Raw genomic sequence first — 21101 nt, 5'->3', positions numbered from 1 at the left:
GTTTCTAGCCTAGCTCTCCTGTTCCTCTGCTAAAATAGGGAACTTTGCAGCCATGGTATAAGGATGGAGAATCATTATTGCTGCTTTTCCTTTTTAAATATAGCCAATTAATAATTTTTAAAAGCTGTCCATCATTAGTCTTTATTCACATTGAGTAAGATCTGGTGTAATTCTTACCATGCCCTTTTAAGGTATTTCAAATAAGTGGACTATTCCTCAACTTTAAACAAAACATTTTCACAGAAATTTATGTACTAAGACAAATTGACAAATTTTAACTCATACAAATTACCCCTTTAATGAAAACTTCATTGGAGAAATAAGAACTCTCTCTGTGTATATGTATGCATAAAAGGGCGTGAAAACCTTTGGTAGCTGAACTGTACTGGGCGATCAACGCTATTTATAAACGTTTCCTACATCAGAGTGTGCTCTTGTATTAGGGGCCTTTATTTGACCTTTTTAAGGGTATACGCAGTTATTTTTGTTTTTTCTTCTACAAGCTTACCGTTCAGAGGTTTCAAATTGAATTCCTTTGTGATGTACCTTAAGTTTCAGTGTCCTTTGACATCCAGGAAGAGTACAGAGACTCCTCTGAATCGATGAAGTTGCTAAATAGGTGAGGCAAGTGAAATAAACTTTCTTGTTACGGGTTTGTATTTGGCTAGACTCAAGTCTCCGAGAACATGCCTTGACAAAGTTATATAAAAAGAAAATGAGTATTTTATATAGAGAAGTACCTGTCACATACCGTTAGGGTTCTCACATAGGTGAAATTATGGGTGTTAAATCTGATCGTTCATGTTGTTGAGGTAAACATTAAAATTTTAGGAGCCTGTTTTAAATATGGTTTGTTAGTGCACTTGAACTTTTTAGGGTTCATGAATGTATGGAAGTTAGTTGTATTTCATTGTCTAACTCCAAAGCCTTTGGTATAGTGTTGATTTGTGAGTGGATTCCAAAATGATGATTTAGCGTATATCAGTTATCCTAACGAGGCCAAAGTTGTATTTTTAATTAGAGGTGCTAGTTTCTTTATGAAGTCCCTGAGTGGCACATACGGTTCAGTGCATGGCTACTAACCAAAACCATGAATCCACCCAGGGGCACCTTGAAAGTCTGACAGTCTACATCTGAAAGGTCACAGACATTGAAAACCCCATGGAACACAATTCTCTGAAACACAGGGTTGGCATGAGTAGCAATCAACTTGACGGCAACCGGGAAGAAAAAACTGGAAAGTTATATTGTTACCACAGTACCATAGCCTTTAAAAAAAGGTTCCATGGTTAGTATAGGACAGTACTTCACTACCATTACTGGAAAAGAGAGTCAAATAATGCATATGAAGTGTTTAAATGATCATTGCTATGAACATTTTTAGGTGTTTTATTTTTACATCAGTGAACGGTTTTGCAGCAGTTTTAAAATGAGGGTAATCTTGATTCTTGCCGGTAGAAAAGAGTTGAACAAGTGGGCTTAAATGCTGTTATTCCGTCCTCAATCAAAATTGGATTTTTCTTAATCTCTTGGGGCCCCCGCATCTTCCTGACTCAATAAAAATGAGACCTCCCTTTAAGAAGAACAGATGATGGTATACCTTACAATTAGGTGATGTGAAAAGATTGGCACTCAGAGCATGAACTGTGTGATTGGCAATGGTAACTTGAAACTATTGAAGTAGTTGCGAATTTCAAGGAACCCAAAGAGCCACAATAAAGAATATGACTCTCCAGAAGAGTGGTTTCCTTACAACTTTAGTCCTCCTTCAACTGTGGAAGATAGTTCCGTTTCCTCTTATTTGTACTAGAAAGGAAAAACTCAACACTTTTTTTCCTGAAAGCTTCCAGAGTACTTGTAAGGCTGCCATGGGGATATGTAAATACAGTTGATCTTTTTAAAGTCGCATACCATCACCACACTCATGCATAAGAATATAATAAAGTACAAAAGTTAACAACAGTTAATGCCAATATACAGTTATCAAAATGAGTTGCAGAAATAGGTGGAGTCATTTTTACTTAACATGAACTGAGAAGTCCATATTCTGAGTACTCTAGAAAAGTTCAAGTACTGCAGTGAGGGAATTTTCCAGCTGTGGGAAATGACCATTTATCTTTAAGATTTAATTTGAACTTTTAAATTCAATTGGAAAATAGAACTGGAGTGGAAAACTGATAGTTTTTTATTTGAAAGGAAAAGAACACAATGATTTATCGTAAAATACGTTGTGGTATTGCGGTAATAGACTGCTTTTCAAAGTCTATTTTGTTTCCGTTGATACCATCTTCCAAACTTAAACATGTATGATATTTGTCCTTTCCAAACAGTCAGGCTCAGGAGGAGGACTTAATTCTACAGCTCTAAGATTTCTGGAATCCCAACTTTTAGATACAGAACTCCAGTCGCAGTGTGGGGAGATAAGTGTTTAGGAAGAAATGACAATGTAACTGTTAGGGATGTCTGTATATCTGTAGGCCTTACCCTTTTTCGAGTGAGTTAGGCTAGAAATAATCAGGAATATGCATGACACGGTTTCCCGTAGTAACTGCCTGGTACTTCTAAAGATTAAATGTGTGCACTGGTTCTCCCCTACCTGACCGTCTAATTCATTCAGGATGTATAAGCCTGTCTTTAAATGTCAGCACATCATTTATATGATGTTGAGACATACCTCTCTCTTCTAAACACTGATTGGGAAATATCCAAATTTAAGAAACTGTTTCTTTAGGTACATGTTATGTTGTCTGTCATTAAAAAAAAAAAATGTATATATATAATTTTCTGGTAGTCTTAAAAACTGTCAGTCCTACACTCTCTTAACACTAGAAATGAACAGATCGATTCATGGCCACACATGTGCAGAGAATAACTGTATAAGGTTTTCAAGGCTCTGGCCTTTCTTAAGCAGATCGCTAGAGCTGTCTTTGGAGGCGCCTCTGGGTGGGTGAGTTTGAACCTTTTAACTAGTCTAACACTTAACTGTGCCACTCTGGACTCCTAAGGAAAAAGAGCAGAACCATAATGAAAAATGGTATAATGGGCTGAAAAGAAAACTCAGTCGTGCCTGGCTAAGTAATACCCAGGAGCATCACTGTATGGCAGCACTACATAGAAACACAGTGTTAATCCTGACTCAGAAAAGGATTGGTTGAAAATGTGTGATTAATAAAAATTTTCTTAAAGTTCCAGAGGTTAAAGCGTTAAACACAAGTCTTGGAAAATCTATTCTGATACCTCAGACCGTCCCAGTAATGAATCTACTTAAAAATTCATCAAGGAATATGACTACTACCTCACTGTGGAAAAATCAGTTCCACTTTTCACTTTTGTAACACCAAATGTGAGGATCAAATCTATGCAATCTAGTAAGAGTTCTCTTCCACTGTGTTCTGGTAACAACTGCACATGGAATACTTTTTTCTCTGATTGTAACCACCAGGAGTTAGACCTCACAAGGGCTACAGTCTTCCAGACTGCCAAATCTACCAGAGGCCCCACGCCACTGCAAGCTTGAGAGTGGCCACTGACACCGTTTCTGGCCTGCCGGCTATAAATTTGGGGATCCCCAGGCTCCCCCTCACTTCCAACCCGCTAACTACAAAATCGCGATTTCCTTCTACCCACACAAGATACCAGCTCAGGATCCCCAGGCCTCCACTTCTGATCTGCTGGCTCCCACTACTCCCTCGAGTTTGATACTTTGTTAGAATGACTCACAGAACTCATGCAAAGTGCTAAAATGATGACTTTTTTTTTTTAAATAGGAAAAAGGATACAAATGAGACTTACAGGGTGAGGTCTGGGTTCCCAACTCAGAGCTTTCATGCCCCAACAGGCTACCCTTCCAAAGAGCTTCTCTGTCCAGAGTCTTTACTGGGGCCGCATTGCATGATAATCTGCTGGTAATCACGACATCAGCTAGGCACCTTATTAGCATAAACTCAGGTGTGGTCTGGAGGCCTCAAGAGACACTTCAATGGCTGGGAAAATTCCAAGGTTTCGGAGTTTTTCTTAGGAACACAGGACAAAGACCAAGTTACTGTTTTTTTTTTTTTTTTTTGATGTATTTGTTGTGCTTTAGGTGAAAGTTTACAGATCAAGTCAGTCTCTCATACAAAAAGCCATACACACCCTGCAGTGCACTCCCAGCTGCTCTCCCCTTAGTGAGACAGCATATTCCTCTTTTCCACCCTGTATTCCTTGTGTCCATTCAACCAGCTCCTGCCCCCTTTTACTTCTCATCTCGCCACCAGACAGGAGTCACCCACATAGTCTCATGTGTCCACTTGAGCCACGATGTTAACTCCTCACCAGCATCATTGTCTGTCTCATAGTCCAGGTCAATCCCTCTCCATAGAGTTGGTTTCAGGAATGGTTCCAATCTTGGGCTATCAAAGGGTCTGGGGTCCATGACTGTCAGGGTCCCTCCGGTCTCAGACCATTAAGCCTGTGTTTTTATGAAAATTTAAGATCTGCATCCCACTGTTCTCCTGCTCCATCAGGGATTCTCTGTTGTGTTCCCTGTCAGGGCTGAGACTGGTGATAGCTGGACACCATCAAGTTCTGGTTTCAGGCTGATGGAGTCTCTGGTTTATGTGCCCCTTTCTGTCTCGTGGGCTCATATTTATCTGTGTCTTAGGTTTTCTTCATTCTCCTTTGCTCCAGGTGGGTTGAGGCCGATTGATGCATCTTAGATGGCCACTTGCTAGCACTTAAGACCCCAGACACCTCTCACCAAAGTGGAATATAGAACATTTTCTTAAAACATTTTGTTACGCCAATTGACCTAGATGCAAAGACCAAATTCTTGAGGTAAAGTTAAATGTAAACCCCACACTCAGAAGAGGGATTTCAAGAATAAAACTTTTGGAATTTCTGGCATAAGATGTCATAAGGCACAGGAAGATAAGATACCGGAGAATCGCTCAGTGAAAGATAGATGAATACGAATCTGAAAGTTAAGTAACTTTCAGTGCTATCATTAATTCCTAACTATGAACAAACCTTTTAAGTTTGTTTTAAATACTAAGTTTTAAATATCACTTTTTCCTCAAATTCTCCAGTTTATTATACGAATTTCTCTTGCTACTTCACAATTAGAATACTCCAAAAGATAACTGCAAACTTAAATAATGGCGGGGAGGGGGACTAGCTGTCTTTGAGTGGATTCCAACTCATAGCAACCCTATAAAACAGAGTAGAAATGCCCCACAGGGTTTCTGAGGCTGTAAATCTTTGTATGGAAGCAGACTATAGAAGGGCAAAAATTCTGAAGGTACTTTGTGAATGATAAGTTTTGTTTTATTAGTGCATCCTGAAAAAGGCTTCAGTAGCTGCTTCCAAGTCCCATGTTTCAAGGAATTTTTCTATTCTGGTCCTATTTATTATGTCCTCTGCTTGATATGGAATGGGAGGAGGCTATAACATCGGGATTCATTCACCTGCTAGGGCAAAAGGGGAGGGATGAGAAACTTGAGAACACTGGGTCTTCCATGTAGGATTGCTGATATATTTGCCTTTTTTTGTGTTGTCCATCACTCACTGCCCCTACTTTCATCCTTACCCAGCTCAAACTACAGGCCCATCCGAAACCCAAAGGGTCATTCTTGTTTCCTAAATTTTATTGTTGTTCGAGAATATACACAGCAAAACATACACCAATTCAGTAACACTGATTACCATCTTAGAGTTGTGCAACCATTCTCACCCTCCTTTTCTGAGTTGTTCTTCCCCCATTAACATAAACTCACTGGCTTCTAAGATTTCTGTCTAATCTTTCAAGTTGCTGTTGTCAATTTGATCCCATATAGATAATTCTTAAAAGAGCATAATGCTCAAGGCAGATTTTTTTTTTTTTTTTACCAGTTAAAGTATTGTTCAGTTTTAAGAAGACTTTAGGGGATATTGTTGTTGTTAGGTGTCATCGAATTGGTTCCGACTCATAGCAACTGTACGCGCAACAGAATGAAACACTGCCCGGTTCTGCACCACCCTCACGATCATTATGTTTGAACCCATTGTTGCAGCCACTGTGTCAATCCATCTCATCAAGGGTCTTCCTCTTTTTCGCCAACCCTCTACCGAGCATGATGTTCTGATAACATGTCCAAATTACGTGAGACCAAGTCTCACCATCCTCACTTCCCAGGAGCGCTCTGGCTGTATTTCTTCCCAGGTAGACCTGTTCATTTTTCTGGCTGTACACGGTATATTCAGTATTCTTTGTCAACATCATAATCCAAAGGCATCAATTCTTTCGTTTTCCTTATTTATCGTCCAGCTTTCACATGCCTGTGAGGCAATTGAAAATATCATGGCTCGGGTTAGGTGCACCTTTGCTTTTTAACACTTTGAAGAGATCTTGCAGCAGGTTTGCCCAATGCAATATGTCGTTTGATTTGATTTCCTGATTGCTGTTTTCATGGGTATTGATTGTGGATCCAAGTAAATAGAAATCCTTGACGATATCAATCTTTTCTCCATTTATCATGATGTTGCTTATTGGTCCAGTTGTCAGGAATTTTTTTTTTTTTTCTTTTTTTTTATGGTCCCCACAGCCCTCAGCCCAGTAATTCAGTCCCTCAGGGAGTTTGGATGTGTCTATGGAGCTTTTTATGGAGCTTACATGACCTTGCCTTGTACAAGTTGTACTGGCTTCCCCATTATTGTGTATTGTCTTACCTGTCACTAAAGTTACCACTTATCTACTGTCTATTTAGTGTTTTTCCAACCCCACTCTTTCCCTCCCTCGTAACCATCAAAGATTGTTTCTTTTTGTGTGTAAACCTTTTCATGAGTTTTTACACTAATGGTCTTATACAATATTTGTCCTTTTCTGATTGACTTATTTCACTTAGCATAATGCCCTCCAGATTCATCCATGTTGTGAGATACTTTGCAGATGGATCATTGTTCTTTATCATTGTATAGTACTCCATTGTGTATACGTACCATAGTTTGTTTATCCAGTTAACATTTATTTTCTGTTTTTGTGATTCATGCCAGTAATGTCGGGTGAGATGGTATGTCATTGTGGTTTTGATTTGCATTTCTCTAATGGCTAGTGATCGAGAGCATTTCCTCAAGTGTCTGTTAGCTGCTTGAATGTCTTCTTTGGTGAAGTATCTGTTCATTTCCTTTGCCCATTTTTTAATTGGATTATTCGTCTTTTTGTTGTAGAGGTATTGGATTTTCACGCAGATTTTAGAGACCAGAGCTTTGTTGAATTTGCCATAGCCCCCAAATTTTCTCATTCCCTTTGGTGAAGTCTTTTGATGAGCCTAAGTGTTTAATTTTTAGAAGATCCCAGTTATCTAGCTTGTCTACTGGAGTTTGTGTGTTGTTAGTTATGGTTTGTATCCTGTTAATGCTGTGTATTAGGGCCTCTAGGGTTGCTCCTATTTTTTCATCTATGATCTTTAGAGTTTTTGGTTTTATATTTAAGTCTTTGGTCCATTTTGAATTTGTTTTTGTGTATGGTATGAGGTATGGGTTCTGTTTCATTTTTTTGCAGATGGACATCCAGTTTTGCCAGCACCTTTTGTTAAAAAGACTGTGTTTTCCCCTATTTGATGAACCTCGGGCCCTTGTTGAAGATCAGGTAGGATTTTTTTGTTTTCATTATGTTGAAGTATAATCCATACTGAAGGCTGCAGTCTTTGATCTTCATTGCTAAGTGCTTCACATCCTCTTCACTTTCAGCAAGCAAGGTTGTATAATCTGTGTATTGCGGTTGTTGATGAGTCTTTCACCAATCCTGATGCTACATTCTTCATATAGTCCAGCTTCTCGGATTATTTGCTCAGCATACTGATTGAATAAGTATTGTGAAAGGATTCAACCCTGAGGCACACCAACCATGCAGTGGTAAATCCCTGGCTTTGTTCGAACGACTGCCTCTTGGTCTATGTACAGGTTCCTCCTGAGTACAATTAAGTGTTCTAGAATTCCCATTCTTCATAATGTTTTCCATAATCTATGATCCACACAGTCGAGTGCCTTTGCATAGTCAATAAAACACAAGCAAACATCTTTCTGGTATTCTCTGCTTTCAGCCAGGATCCATCTGACATCAGCAGTGATATCACTTGTTCCACATCCTCTTCTGAATCCAGCTTGAATTTTTGGCAGGTCCCTGTCGATGTACTGCTGCAATCATTCTTGAATGATCTTCAGCAAAATTTTACTTGCTTGTGATATTAATGATATTGTTTGATAATTTCCCCAGTCTGCTTTTAGAATAATTTTTGCATTTCTGTTTTCCGGATTCTTTAGGGGATAGTATTGGTTTAGGGTTTTAAGATGATCTCAGTGCAATAGTTTCAGGGGTTTGTTCACCCTCCCTAGCTGTAGGAAGTCTGGAGTTCATGAATATTTGAAATTCTGTTCTGCATTTTCCCCCTTTGGATCAGGATTCTTCTGTGGAAACTTTGATCAAAATATTCAGTAATGGTAGCCAGGCAGCCTCCAGTTCCTCTGGTCTCATGGCAAAGGAGGCAGTTGCTCATGGAGGCAATTAATCACATATTCCATATCCTCCGATTCCTGACTCTCCTTCCTCTGTTGCTCCAAGTGAATAGAGACCAACTGTTGTGACTTTGATGACTGCTTGCACGTTTTTAAGACCCTAAGCACTAAATGAACCCTGGTGGCATAGTGGTTAAGAGCTATGGCTGCTAACCAAAAGGTTGGCAGTTCAAATCCACCAGGTGCTCTTTGGAAACTACGGGGCAGTTCTACTCTGTCCTATAGGGTCGCTATGAGTCGGAATCGACTTGACGGCAGTGGGTTTTAAGCACTAATCAATGAATTAGGAGGTAGAACAGAAGCACTAAACTAATTATTAGGCCAATTAACTGGGATGTCCCATGAAACCATGACCCTAAATCTACAAACCAAGGAACAAAATCCATGAGTTTGGTTGTACATTAGCAACCTCAGAGCAACACATACTCTTTCTCTCTTTTTTGTCATTGTGAGTATATCTATCACACAACTTTTGCCAATTCAACTTTTTACAGGTGTCTAACTCACAATAATTGGCTGTGCAACCCTACCCTTAATGCTATTTTTCCATCACCATTAACCCCTTTTCCCTCCACCCCCACCACTGGTAACCACTAATAAACTTTGGTCTCTGTATATTTGCCTTGTCTTTTTATATAAGTAAGATCATACAGTATTTGTCCTTTTGTGATTGGCTTATTTCACTCAGTATAATGTCTTTAAGCTCTATCCATACTGTAGCATGTATCAAGACTTCATTTCTACTGGTTGAATAGTATTCAATTGTGTGTATGTACTACATTTTGTTTATCCATTCATCTGCTGATGGGCATTTAGGTTGCTTCCACCTTTTGGCTATTGTGAATAGTGCTGCAATAAGTGTTGGTGTACAAGTCTCTTTTTGAGTTTCTGCTTTCTTTTGAGTATATACCTAGAAGTGAAATTGTTGGGTCATATGGGAGTTCTATTTTTAGTTTTTTGAGGAACCACCACACTTTTCCACAATGACTGTGCCATTTTGTATTCCCACCAGCAGTGGGTAAGGGTTCCAATTTTCCCACATCCTCACCAACATTTGTTATTATTATTTGTATCTAAGCCATCCTGGTGAGAGTGAAATGGTATCTCATTTTGGTTTTGATTTCCATCGCTCTGATGGCTAATGACACTGACCATCTTTTCCTGTGTTTGGTGGCCATTTGAATGTCCTCCTTGCCTATTTTATGTTTGGGTTATTTGTTGTTGTCAAACTTTTATATATATATTGGTTATTGGATTCTTGTTGGATATATGGTGCCTTAGTTATCTAGTGCTATAACAGAAATACCACAAGTAGATGGCTTTAACAAAGAGAAATTTATTTCCTCACAATAAAGTAGGCTAAAAGCCCAAATTCAGGGCATCAGCTCGAGGGAAGGCTCTGGAGGAAGGTCCTTCTCATCAATCTTCCCCTGGATGAGGAGCTTCTCTGCACAGGAACCCTGGGTCCAAAGGACATGCTCTGCTCCCAGCACTGCTTTCCTGGTGGTATAAGCTCCCCTGTCTTTCTGCTCATTTCTCTCTTTTATATCCCAAAAGAAACTGGCTCAAGACACAGTCCAATTCCGTAGATTGAGTCCGGCCTCATCAACACAGCTGCAGCTCATCCTCCCTCACCGACATAATAGAGGCAGGATTTACAACACATTGGAAAATCACATCAGATGACAAAATGGTGGACAATCACACAATACTGGGAATCATGGCCCAGCCAAATTGATACACACATTTTTGGGGGACATAATTCAATCTATAACATGTGCTTTCCAAAGATACTCTCCCAGTTGGTAGCTTGTCTTTTCACTGTTTTGGTAAAGCCTTTTGATGAACAAAAGTTTTTAATTTTTATGACATTCCATTTACTTATTTTGTCTTTTGCTGTTTGCGTTTTTTATTATATTAAATAATCCATTGTTAAAAGCTAGGCCGGACAGCATTTCTTCTGCATTTTCTTCTAAGAATTTTGTGGTTTCAGTTTGCACATTTAGGTCCTTAATCCATTTTGAATTTGTTTTTGTGTATGGTGTGAGGCATGGGCCCTGTTACATTTTTCTGCATGAGGAAATCCAATTTTCCCAAAACCCTTTATTGAAGAGACTCTTTTCCCATCGAATGGACTTAGCACCTGTCTTAGTCGTATAGTGCTGCCATAACAGAAATACCACAAGTGGATGGCTTTAACAAAGAGAAATTTATTTTCTCACAGTCTAGTAGGTTACAAGTCCAAATTCAGGGGAAGGCTTTCTCTCTCTGTCGGCTCTGGAAAAAGGTCCTTGTCCTCAATCTTCCCCCGGTCAAGGAGCTTCTCAGGCACAGGGACGCCATGTCCAAAGGAAGTGTTCTGCTCCTGGTGCTGCTTTCTTGGTGGTATGAGGTTCCCAACTCTCTGCTTGCTTCCCTTTCCTTTTATCTATTGAGAGATAAAAGGTGGTGCAGGCCCCACCCCAGGGAAACTCCTTTACATTGGATCAGGGAAGTGACCTGAGGAAGGGTGGTGTTACAATCCCAACATAATCCTCTTTAGCATAAATTATAATCACAAAATGGAGGATAGCCACACAATACTGGGAATCATGGTCTAACCAAATTGACATTTTTCTGGGGACACAATTCAATCCATGATAGCACCCTCATCAAAAATCATTATAGATGTGTAGGTTTATTTCTGGAGTCTCAATCCTTTTCCATTGGTCCATGTCTTAGTTATTTTAGTGTTGCTATAATGGAAATACCAGAAGTGGATGGCTTTAACAAACAGAAATTAATTTTCTCACAGTTTAGTTGGCTAGAAGTCCAAATTCAGAACACCTGGTCTAGGGGAAGGCTTTCTCTGTTGGCTCTGGAGGAAGACCCTTGTCTCTTCAGCTTCTGCTTCCTGGTTTCTTGGAGATCTCCATGTGTCTTGGCATATGTCTTCCCCTGCCTCTGCTTCTCTTTCTTGCTTGTTTAATCTCTTTTATTTCTCAAAAAAGATTGATTTAAAATACACCCAACACTAATTCTATCTCAATAACATAACAAAGATAACTCATTCCCAAATGGGGTTAGAACCACAGGCATAGAAGTTAGGATTTACAACAGTTATTTTGGGGGGACACAATTCAATCCATAACAGTTTGTGTTATCTATTGTTATTCCAGTACCAAGTTGTTTTGATTACTGTAGCTATATAGTATGTTTCAAAATAAAAAATTGAGTCCTCCAGGGTGTCATTCTTGATTATCTATTTTCTCTCACTCCATATCCAATTATTTTGTGGAACAAATATTCATTCAATGCTTATTATACACCAGTCACTCTTCTAAAGCACTGGAAATACAGCATGAATGAAAACAACGTTCCTGTTCTCTTACAATGTAGTTTGGTGGTAGGGGGAGCATAAATAAATGTGTTGATTAGTATTATAAAGAAAATAAATCAGGGAAGAGAGTGAAGAGGGATGCCATTTATATATGGTGTTCAGAGAAGCCTCTCTGAAGTCTCCAATAGGATGTAAACTCCAGGAGGGGACAATTACCTGCCTTGCTCATTACTGCCATTTCCTGTGCTTCCAAAGGTGCATGGCACACAGTAGACTTTCAGTATTAGTTGAATGGATGAATAAGTGATGTGGACCACAGAGGAGCAGTTAAAAATCCACTCAGTTTTTGTTATGTAGGTCATCAAAAGGCATCATTGATCTTAAGTTGTCATGTCACTCCAACGCACCTCTCCTCTTGAAATACCAGAAGAGGAAGCCGTTGTCTTTCATGACGCCAGTAAGTCACGTCAAATCAGAATTGAAAATTGGGAAATTACCACACTTTACTCATTACTACCATCCTCACCTAGGTCAGGGCAGTGTCCGTCCCACATTTGGTAAAAAAGCCCGGGACAAAGGACTCCTCACTACTGCAAAGCTGCAAACCTTCGAGGGCAGTGCTTGGCTTCTGCTTGTCCCAAAGGCATTTAATATATATTCGCTGAATGAACTAGTGAAAGACCAAAAAATAAATCGTGACCCTCCGCAGCATGAGAGCAGCCCCGCTTAGGGTCTGGGTTTACCGGGCGACACACTCTCCCTGGGAAGAGCCATGTGGGTCACGAACTCGGGAACAAGGCCAGCCTTTGAGAGCAAGCGGAACCCTCAACCGGTGTCCTCCGCGTGTGTCAGCTCCGGCGCGACCTGCCCCGCCCATTAGCTGCCTATTGGCTTCTATTGGCTGCCTCATGAAAGACCCGCCCCCTCGGGGGAGGAGAAACGCGGCGATCCCCCGCCGTCCTCCAACGACCAATCATAAGAAGCCACCTTCGGCTTTGTCCAACGAGAGCGGGCAAGGTCATCCGACCCGCGGAGTTTGATTTTCCCCCAGGACAACTTCTGAGTTCCGGGTACGCGGAGGCAGCGGGCCGATCCCGGAAGGGAGGGCAAGTTCCTGGGGTATCGGGAGGAGGGCAGCCGCGCCTCCCGCGGTGCTACCCCGGCTGAGCAGGGGGCTGCTGGACGATCCCCGGGGACCACATCGTGCCCTGGTTGGGCGTGGGTTCCCGCCTTTGCCCTGGGCGGGCGGCGGACGCCGGGACTAGCACACGCTGGGCTTCGACTGATGATTCGGAGACGGGCCCCTGTAACAGTAGCAGCTCGACGTCTTCGTGGTGACCGGGGCGCTCAGCTGTGGAGTAAGGTGAGCACGGCGACTGTGCTGGCTTTGGAGCGCCCCCGAGGAAGCTTGTGGGCAAAGCGAGGGACACGACCTGGGCACAGGTCACCGCTTGTTACTAATGCGCATCTAAGTCAGGTCCCCTGTCTGGGGTGCAGGTTCCTTTTCTTTCTTTGAGCGGAGAGGAATGGGCGGTGTTGTTGAGGTTTTGAGTCGGGCCCCTGTCTGCTTCAAGGGTCTGCTGAACTCACCCGCTCCTAAGAGTCTCAGCCCTAAGTCTGAAACCTTCCCTGGTAAGTGTCTTATCTACAGTTGAGTTGTTAAGTGTGTTGTTAGGTGCCGTCGAGTCGGTTCCGATTCATAGTGACCCTATAAGGCTGGGTAGAACTGCCCTATAGGGAATCCAAGGAGCAGCTGTTGGATTCGAACTGCCGACCTTTTCACCGCTATGACACCACTACTTCGATTTGTTAATTAGGCTCCTTCGTAGCTTCAAACCCCCTATGGACTTTTAATGCAATTTGACCAATAAATCGAAGTTTCTTTTACAAGCTCTTCCCCTCTTCTTTCCCTCTCCTCTTGACTTCCTTCAAAATAGTGCTGTCCAAGAGAGATTAGTTGATGGAGAAATGTGTAATGAAAGGACTCTTTCGGGTTATTTAGTACATTTTATGTGGCATTTTTTTATTATCTTCAAGACTAATGTTTTCTAATTTTTATTCCGAAGGTATCAAGAAACTGATAATGTGTCCTTGAATTTGCTCCTGCTTTTTTTTTTTGCTTCATCAATGTCTCTCATATTGAATATCTTAAGAGAGATGCTGGACTACTTTGGTGTTCCCATGGACCAGGTAAAGTCCTTTGATGGACTTGAATGAACCTGCTGTATTTGTTCTTGGGTCTTGTTTTGGTAATGACTGATTTGTAAATATTACATTTTTACTTTTTAATTGTTAGTTCTCTTTAGGTGGAACAAAGGCAAGTTTGCAATAATATAGCTTTGGTATTTTGAATTAAAGAAGGGATAAGATTATTTAAGAACCTTTTTACCTTACACCAATAGATCATATGCCAACAGAAGACACAAAAGAAGCAAAATACAGACATGACCTCCACAGAATTTTATTGCCTGCATAGATAAAATATGTTTATAATTATCTAGTGGTTCTATGTAAGATAATCTATAAAGAAGTTTGATATTTGGTTATAGAATGACAACTTAAAGTTCCACTAATTGAGAATAAATCTGAAGGGAAGAGGGTGGTTTATGTCTGAGAATTGTAAGCAAATCCAGTGTGTCTACTTGTTGAGGCTCTAGTACATCCAAGACTATGTGTTTCATCCTGCAGGCAATGGAGAGGAGTAATACATTATTCTTATACTCACGCTGCTTAAAATATATGAGATAAAAGAAATAGAAGATAATTATAATGTAAGACTGAATATAAAAAAGATATAAGTAAACAGTATCGGGGCTTAAAGAATGGGCAAAATTGTTAAAGATAACAAGATTTTGGACAAAAGCAATTTGAAGAATGATAGTGCTGTTATTATAAACAGGCAAGTCAGTGGAAGTAAGGAGATAAGGTGAACCAGAGGTGCTGTTGGAATATATAAATAAAAATAGCCTGCAGCCAGCTGGATAAATGTTCTAGAGTGTAGGAAAGGAAAAAGATTTAGATTTGGGAGTTATCTGCATTATTTTGATAGATGAAGCCATGGAAATTGGTGACATAAAGGAAGATAGAACCCTGTATATCACTGACGCATTTTGAATTCCAGAAATAGTGAGACCGAAGATGACAAGGACTGAGCAACAGTCGAACATTTGCTTGTTATTAAGGAGTACCTTGGTGGTGCAAATGGTTAAGCTCTCGACTACTAGTGAAAGGTTGGTGGTTTGAAACCATCTAGAGGCCCTCAGAAAACAGGTTTGGAGATCTGCTTCTGAAACGTCATGGCCTTGAAAACCCTATGGAGTAGTTCTTCTCTGCACACATGGTGTTGCCATGAGTTGGAAACGACTCAATGGCAACAAACAACAACAGGTTATTGGCTCCTTTTGAAAGTCTCTGTAGGTGGAGGTGGGGATCATATTGCAGCGGTTTGAAGAATGACTGGGAGGAAAGGAAGTGGCATTGGCAATCTTTTTGAAAAGTTTGCTGATGAAAAGAAATTGAGAGGCCATTAACTTGAAGAGGCAGCAGGGTTAAAAAAAATTTTTTTTTCTTTTCAATGCTAACGGTAATATGAACATGATAGTAAACTCTGGGGAAGGAGCTCATAAAAAAAAAAAAAGACAGGAAGAAATTGAAGATACAAATGAGAGAAAGTGATTGAGCAGTGCTCTGGAGGAGGTAACTGGCAAGGGATCTAAACAAGCCTTGCAAAGGAGAGGGACAGTTCTACCTTAGAGAATGTAACAGAAGTGAGACATGGTGTGGTGAGATCTTGAATGGGGAGAAATGACATTAAAGTACGTCAAATTGAAGTCTTTGGTTTTTTCAATAAGAGCAGAGGCATGGCCGTTTGGTGGTGTTGGGGCCTTCAGAGGCTGGAGTTTGCTTTGGGCGCTGCAGTAGAGAGCATAACATGTATGAAGGGGCTGCAGGATACCTGTGAGGTACCAGATGAAGTCACCGTGGATTAGTAATGTTTCTAAATATTGTCATTTTGTGTTTTTTTTCCTCTAGCTAAGAGTAGTGGGAGTAGTTGATCCATTAGCAATATGGGAATGCTTAGTAACAAAGAATGAACCATTTTTGAGTGGCAATGAGCATATCACTGAATTAACTAACCATAAAATCCATACTTGGTAGAAGTCAGTAAAGTAAAAATGAGGGTGCCAGGCCAGGAAGAGGAAAGAGGTGAAATCATAAGGATGATGAAGATGGCAGTGGCAAAGAAACAGTGAGAGAACAGGTGTTTGCCAAGTGGGACATTGCAGAGCAAGACATGAATGTGCCATTGAAATTAACCAAGGGTTGGGTGACCATATAGTAGTTCTCACAAGCCTCTAGGCTTGTGGTTCTTAGCAGGGGTGCATCTAGGAATGGTCTGTACAATACCTTATTTTATTTAATTGTGCTTTAGATGAAGGTTTACAGAACAAATTAGTTTCTCATTGAGCAATTAATATATATATTGTTTTGTGACATCGGTTGCCAACGTGGCAACGTGTCAACACTCTCCCCTTCTCAACCTTGGGTTCCCCTTTTCCATTTGTCCAGCTTTCCTGACCCCGCCTGCCTTCTCGTCCTTGCCCCTGGGCTGGTGTGCCCATTTAGTCGCCTATACTTGGTTGAACTACGTATGTTATTATTGTTTGTTTTATAGGCCTGTCTAATCTTTGACTGAAGGGTGAACTTCAGGCGTGACTTCAGTACTGAGTTAAAAATGTGTCTGGGGGCCATACTCTCGGGGTTTCTCCAGTCTCTGTCAGACCAGTAAGTCTGGTCTTTTTTTGTGAGTTAGAATTTTGTTGTACATTTTTCTCTAGCTCTGCCTGAGATGCTCTATTGTGATCCCTGTCAGGGCAGTCCGTGGTGGTAGCAGGGCGCCATCTAGTTGTGCCGGACTCAGTCTGGTGGAGGCTGTGGTAGTTGTGGTCCATTAATCCTTTGGACTAATCTTTCCCTTGTGTCTTTGGATTTCTTCATTCTCCCTTGCTCCAGCCAGGGAGCTCACAAGCTTTTAGGCATGTACACACTTTAAATGTAAATGCTCAGGCCTTGCCTATAGAGATTCTGGTGTTGGCAGGTCTGGGATCTCTGTCCTCTAGAGATCATCATTTGCACTGTCCCAATGGCCACATGTGACTGTAAGCACTTGAAATGTCTGCAGTGAAATCTGCTGTCGGTGTATGAAAAAAAAAAAAAAAGAAGGTAAAAAATATTGCTTACATGTTGAAATGATATTATATGTATATCAAGTTAAAATATATTATAAAAATTAATTTCACCTGTCTCTTTTCACTTTTCAAATGTGGCTACTAGAAAATTTAACTTACATATGTGCCTTTATTATATTTCTTTGGACGGCACTACCTGAGGCGATTTTAGCATATCCCTGGTTGAGAGCTATGGCCCTGGAGGATTCCAAGGGATACAAACCTGTCTCTGCCATCAAAGGGTTTACGGTCTAACGGGGTGAGGGCTGGGGGAACCAGCAAATTAAACCCATTGCTGTGGAGCTTTCTTAGTTTGATATTTACAGAAGTAGACTGCCAGACCTTTCTTCTGTGGCACCACTGGGTGTGTTCGAACTACCAACCTTTAGGTTGGTAGTCAAGTGTAAACTGTTTCTGCCACCCAGGGACCCCCATGGGGGAAGAGACAACTGCATATAAACCAAAGCCATGTGTAATTGTGCGCTATATGATATGGTACTCACTGGAACTAGTTTAGGAATTCAGAGCCTATGAAGCTCCTGAGAGTGGAAATAATCAAATTTGTAGAGGAATGTGAGTTGAACATCAAAGACAGATGAAAATTGGATCAGCACTGGGACTAGAGTTAGATTAGGGCCCTCTAAGTGTATGGGTAAATGCACGGCAACCAGGATAATATTGGCCTCTGTTTGAAACAGTGAGGAAAATTGCTTACCCCCCAAAAGCTTAGGTTCCTATAAATGAATGGTGGGAAATTAGTTGCATAGATACAATAGGATCAAGTTGCGGATGACTTTAAAGTGTGATTCAAGAATAAATACGGAATGCATGGAGTATGTTATGGAAATTGGGCTGACAATTGGTGAAAGATTATGAAGCTGGTTGGTGGAATTATTATTCAATTTTAGACTAAAGTGTTTGGATTTGATCAGATACATTCAGAATCTTTACCACTGAAAAGCAGAGGAATGGCATGTCTTCTTTGTGCAGAAGGATTCTATGTGTTGAAGACTCCCAAATCTTTCTTTTTCTCCACTAGTCCTATGGCTTCGATTTTTACCTGCATCATGTGTTCTATACACCAGTGAGTCCCAGCTACAGCTTTCTAATTCCAGTTTTTCCCTGAGTTCCAGAATTGTAAATCCATCTGCTTACTGGATGGGTCCATCACGATGCTAAGAGTAAAAATAATTTATTTGTTGCCTGTGTCTGTTGCTCATGAAAACTTTATCCTTGTTATGTGATCTTAGGAAAAATAAAAAGCCAGATTTTTAATGCTTCTTAAAAGGGAAAAATGCTTTCTTTGTGTTAAAATTTCTGCCAAAAGTGTAGATGTCATGTCTTTTTTTTTTAAATTTTATTGTGCTTTAAGTGACAGTTTACAGAGCAAATTAGTTTCTTATTAAAAAATTTATATACAAATTTTTGTGACATTGGTTGCAGTCCCCACAATGTGTCAGCACTCTCCTCCATTCCCTTTATACCTCACATTCCCCATGTCCATTCGTCCAGTTTTCCTGTTCCTTCCTGACTTCTTGTGTTTGCTTTTGGTCAGGTGTTGCCCATTTGGTCTCTTATACTTGATTGAACTAAGAAGCACGTTCCTCACGTGTGTATTGTTTATTTTATAGGCCTGTCTAATCTTTGGCTGAAAGGTGGACTTTGGGAGCAGCTTCAGTTCTGATTTAGCAGAGTGTCTGTTGGCCATAGTCTTGGAGGTTCCTCTAGTCTCTGTCAGACTAGTAAGTCTGGTCTTTTGTTGTGAATTTGAATTTTGTTGTGAATTTGAATTTTGTTCTATATTTTTCTCACACTCTGTCCAGGACCCTGTACTGTGATCTATATCAGAGTGGTTGGTGGTGGTAGCTGGGGACCGACCATCTTGTTGTTCTGGGATCAGGCTGGTGGAGGCTGTGGTTCATGTGATCCATTAGTCCTTTGAACTAATATTTTCTCTTGTGTCTTTGGTTTTTTGCGTTCTTCTTTGCTCCGGATGGGATGGGATCAATAGATATGTCTTAGATGGCCTCTCACAAGCTTTTAAGGCTCCAGATGCTACTCGCCACAGTAGGATGTAGAACAATTTATGAACCATGTTTTGCCAGTTTACCTAGAAGTCCCCTGGTACTATGGTCCCCAGACCTCAGCCCCAGTAACTCAGTCCCTCAAGGTGTTTAGATGTGTCTAGAAAGCTTCTATGACTTTGTCTTGGTCGAGTTGTGCTGACTTCCCCTATACTTTGTGTTCTTTCCCTTCACCAAAGTTAACACTTATGTACTATTTAGTGGTTTCTCCTTCTCACCCCTTCCCTCTCTTGTAACCATCAAAGATTATTTTTTTCTGTGTGTATACCTTTTCTCGAGTGTTTATAATAGTGGTCTTATACAATATTCGCCCTTTTATGGTTGACTTATTTCACTCAGCATGATGCCCTCGAGATTGATCCATGTCGTGAGATGTTTTGAGAACTCATCATTGTTCTTTATTGTTGCATAATCTTTTTTTTTTTTTTTTGGTGGGGGAATGGTTCTTGTGAGAATAGTTTATGCCAATATGAGAAGCTCAAGCTAATGGACAAAATATTATTCAAGTGATTGTGACATATTTTACTTCCAGTATTTTTTTTAAGAACTGACTTCAAGCAGATATAGTCCACTGTAAATAAGCAGCAGTTCTTTGAATTGTATAGGACCTGTTCATTTTCTTCTCCTTCTTTGAAGAAAATACTTTGAGTCCTCCAATTTGTATTTTGTTTTAAAAAATAAATATTTATTGGCCTTTTGCATCTACTTTTTTCCATAGGTATATAGACATGCTAACCAGGATACATTTTAAACAATGTCTTATGTTTAAATAGATTTTGCCAATTTGGGAAAATAAAGAATATGGATCGGCTCGAAGTATTGTTCGCATTATTGGGAAAATTCTTCCTTTAGAACCTTGTCCAAGGCCTAATTTTGAGGTAAGTCAGTCAACATGCATCATTAAGCACTGTACATAAAATAATCCTAGATGCTCATAGGGATACAGGGTAGAGCAATATGGAGAAATGTTTTCTGCCCTCCAAAAACCTGTAGTTCACCCCGAGAAACAAGTCACTTCATGTGCTGTTGTGTTTTTTGTTTCTTGAAGTAATTACAATCAAAGACGGTCAGGTTCTAAGCAGCAGCTGAACAGCTTGTTTTATTCTAGTTTGTGTTTTATAGTAGATGAGATTAACCAGAAGAGAATATTGGTGCATGACTTTTGAATAACATTTTTCCTAGTATTTTTTCTTGCTAATCCATGCATGCTTTTCTACTGAATGTCCATTTTCCTTTTTAGTCTTTTGGATTTTTACCTTGTTTAATTTAGACAGAGTGCACGTCTTCCCCTGACTGTCCTGCAGAAATATGACCTTTTTTTTCTTTTTACTTTAGCTGATCCCAGTCTTCAACTCTGTAGACTCTACTAACCGTGAATCTATAGTTCCATCTTTTGCTGATATTTTGTGTGTGGCAAATGATGACGAAGCCAGCTCTCTCCGATTTCGGTAATTTTGTGTGCTTGTTTTGGGAAGTGGGGTGTAGGGTATAATCTGAATTCTTGCATGTTTTGAAGTTTGGTCATACTGGTGGAACTTTTTCATTTTCCTTGTCTCTGTGCTGTGTCCCACTAATATCTTCCTCATTTCTTCATCCAGTTTTTGTTAGTCCACATTTCAACCTAGTTAGGGAGCACCAGGCCTACAAGGAATGATATCAAAGGGATATCAGAAGCACTGTGTTCATTTTTAGGAGAAACCCACTTCCTATACGAGATACTAGACTTATTTTGTATCTTTAGCCAAAGCTTATATAGTGCTTACTGTGTACTAGGCAATGATGTTGTATATATTTCAAAAGCTGGATGCTTTACTCCTAGGGAGTACTAACTTTTGTATTAGTATATTTAGATACAGGCTGTAAGCACAGTAAATGATATTATCTCGTATGGCCAGAATATGAACTGTGTCAGTTATTCAAATATTCTGACAATATTTATGT

The 21101-nt window shown here is 40.2% G+C and overlaps 1 protein-coding gene across 1 annotated transcript in view; it reads left to right on the top strand.

Annotated features, from left to right (window-relative positions):
• The first annotated feature begins 26 nt into the window (after nucleotides 1-26).
• Nucleotides 27-21101, top strand: part of MTFR2 (mitochondrial fission regulator 2) — a 31747-nt gene continuing 10672 nt past the window's right edge. The window contains exons 1-3 of the mRNA XM_023555244.2: nucleotides 27-14038; nucleotides 19934-20038; nucleotides 20496-20608. Of these exons, the coding sequence (XP_023411012.2) occupies nucleotides 13976-14038; nucleotides 19934-20038; nucleotides 20496-20608 (281 nt within the window). The 5' untranslated portion in view covers nucleotides 27-13975. The remainder of the gene's footprint in view (nucleotides 14039-19933; nucleotides 20039-20495; nucleotides 20609-21101) is intronic.

Source organism: Loxodonta africana, chromosome 1 (genome assembly GCF_030014295.1).
Source record: "Loxodonta africana isolate mLoxAfr1 chromosome 1, mLoxAfr1.hap2, whole genome shotgun sequence".
Lineage (NCBI taxonomy): Eukaryota > Metazoa > Chordata > Mammalia > Proboscidea > Elephantidae > Loxodonta > Loxodonta africana.
The sequence above is the reverse complement of the archived record's forward strand: the minus strand, read 5'-3'. Positions and strand labels throughout refer to the sequence as shown.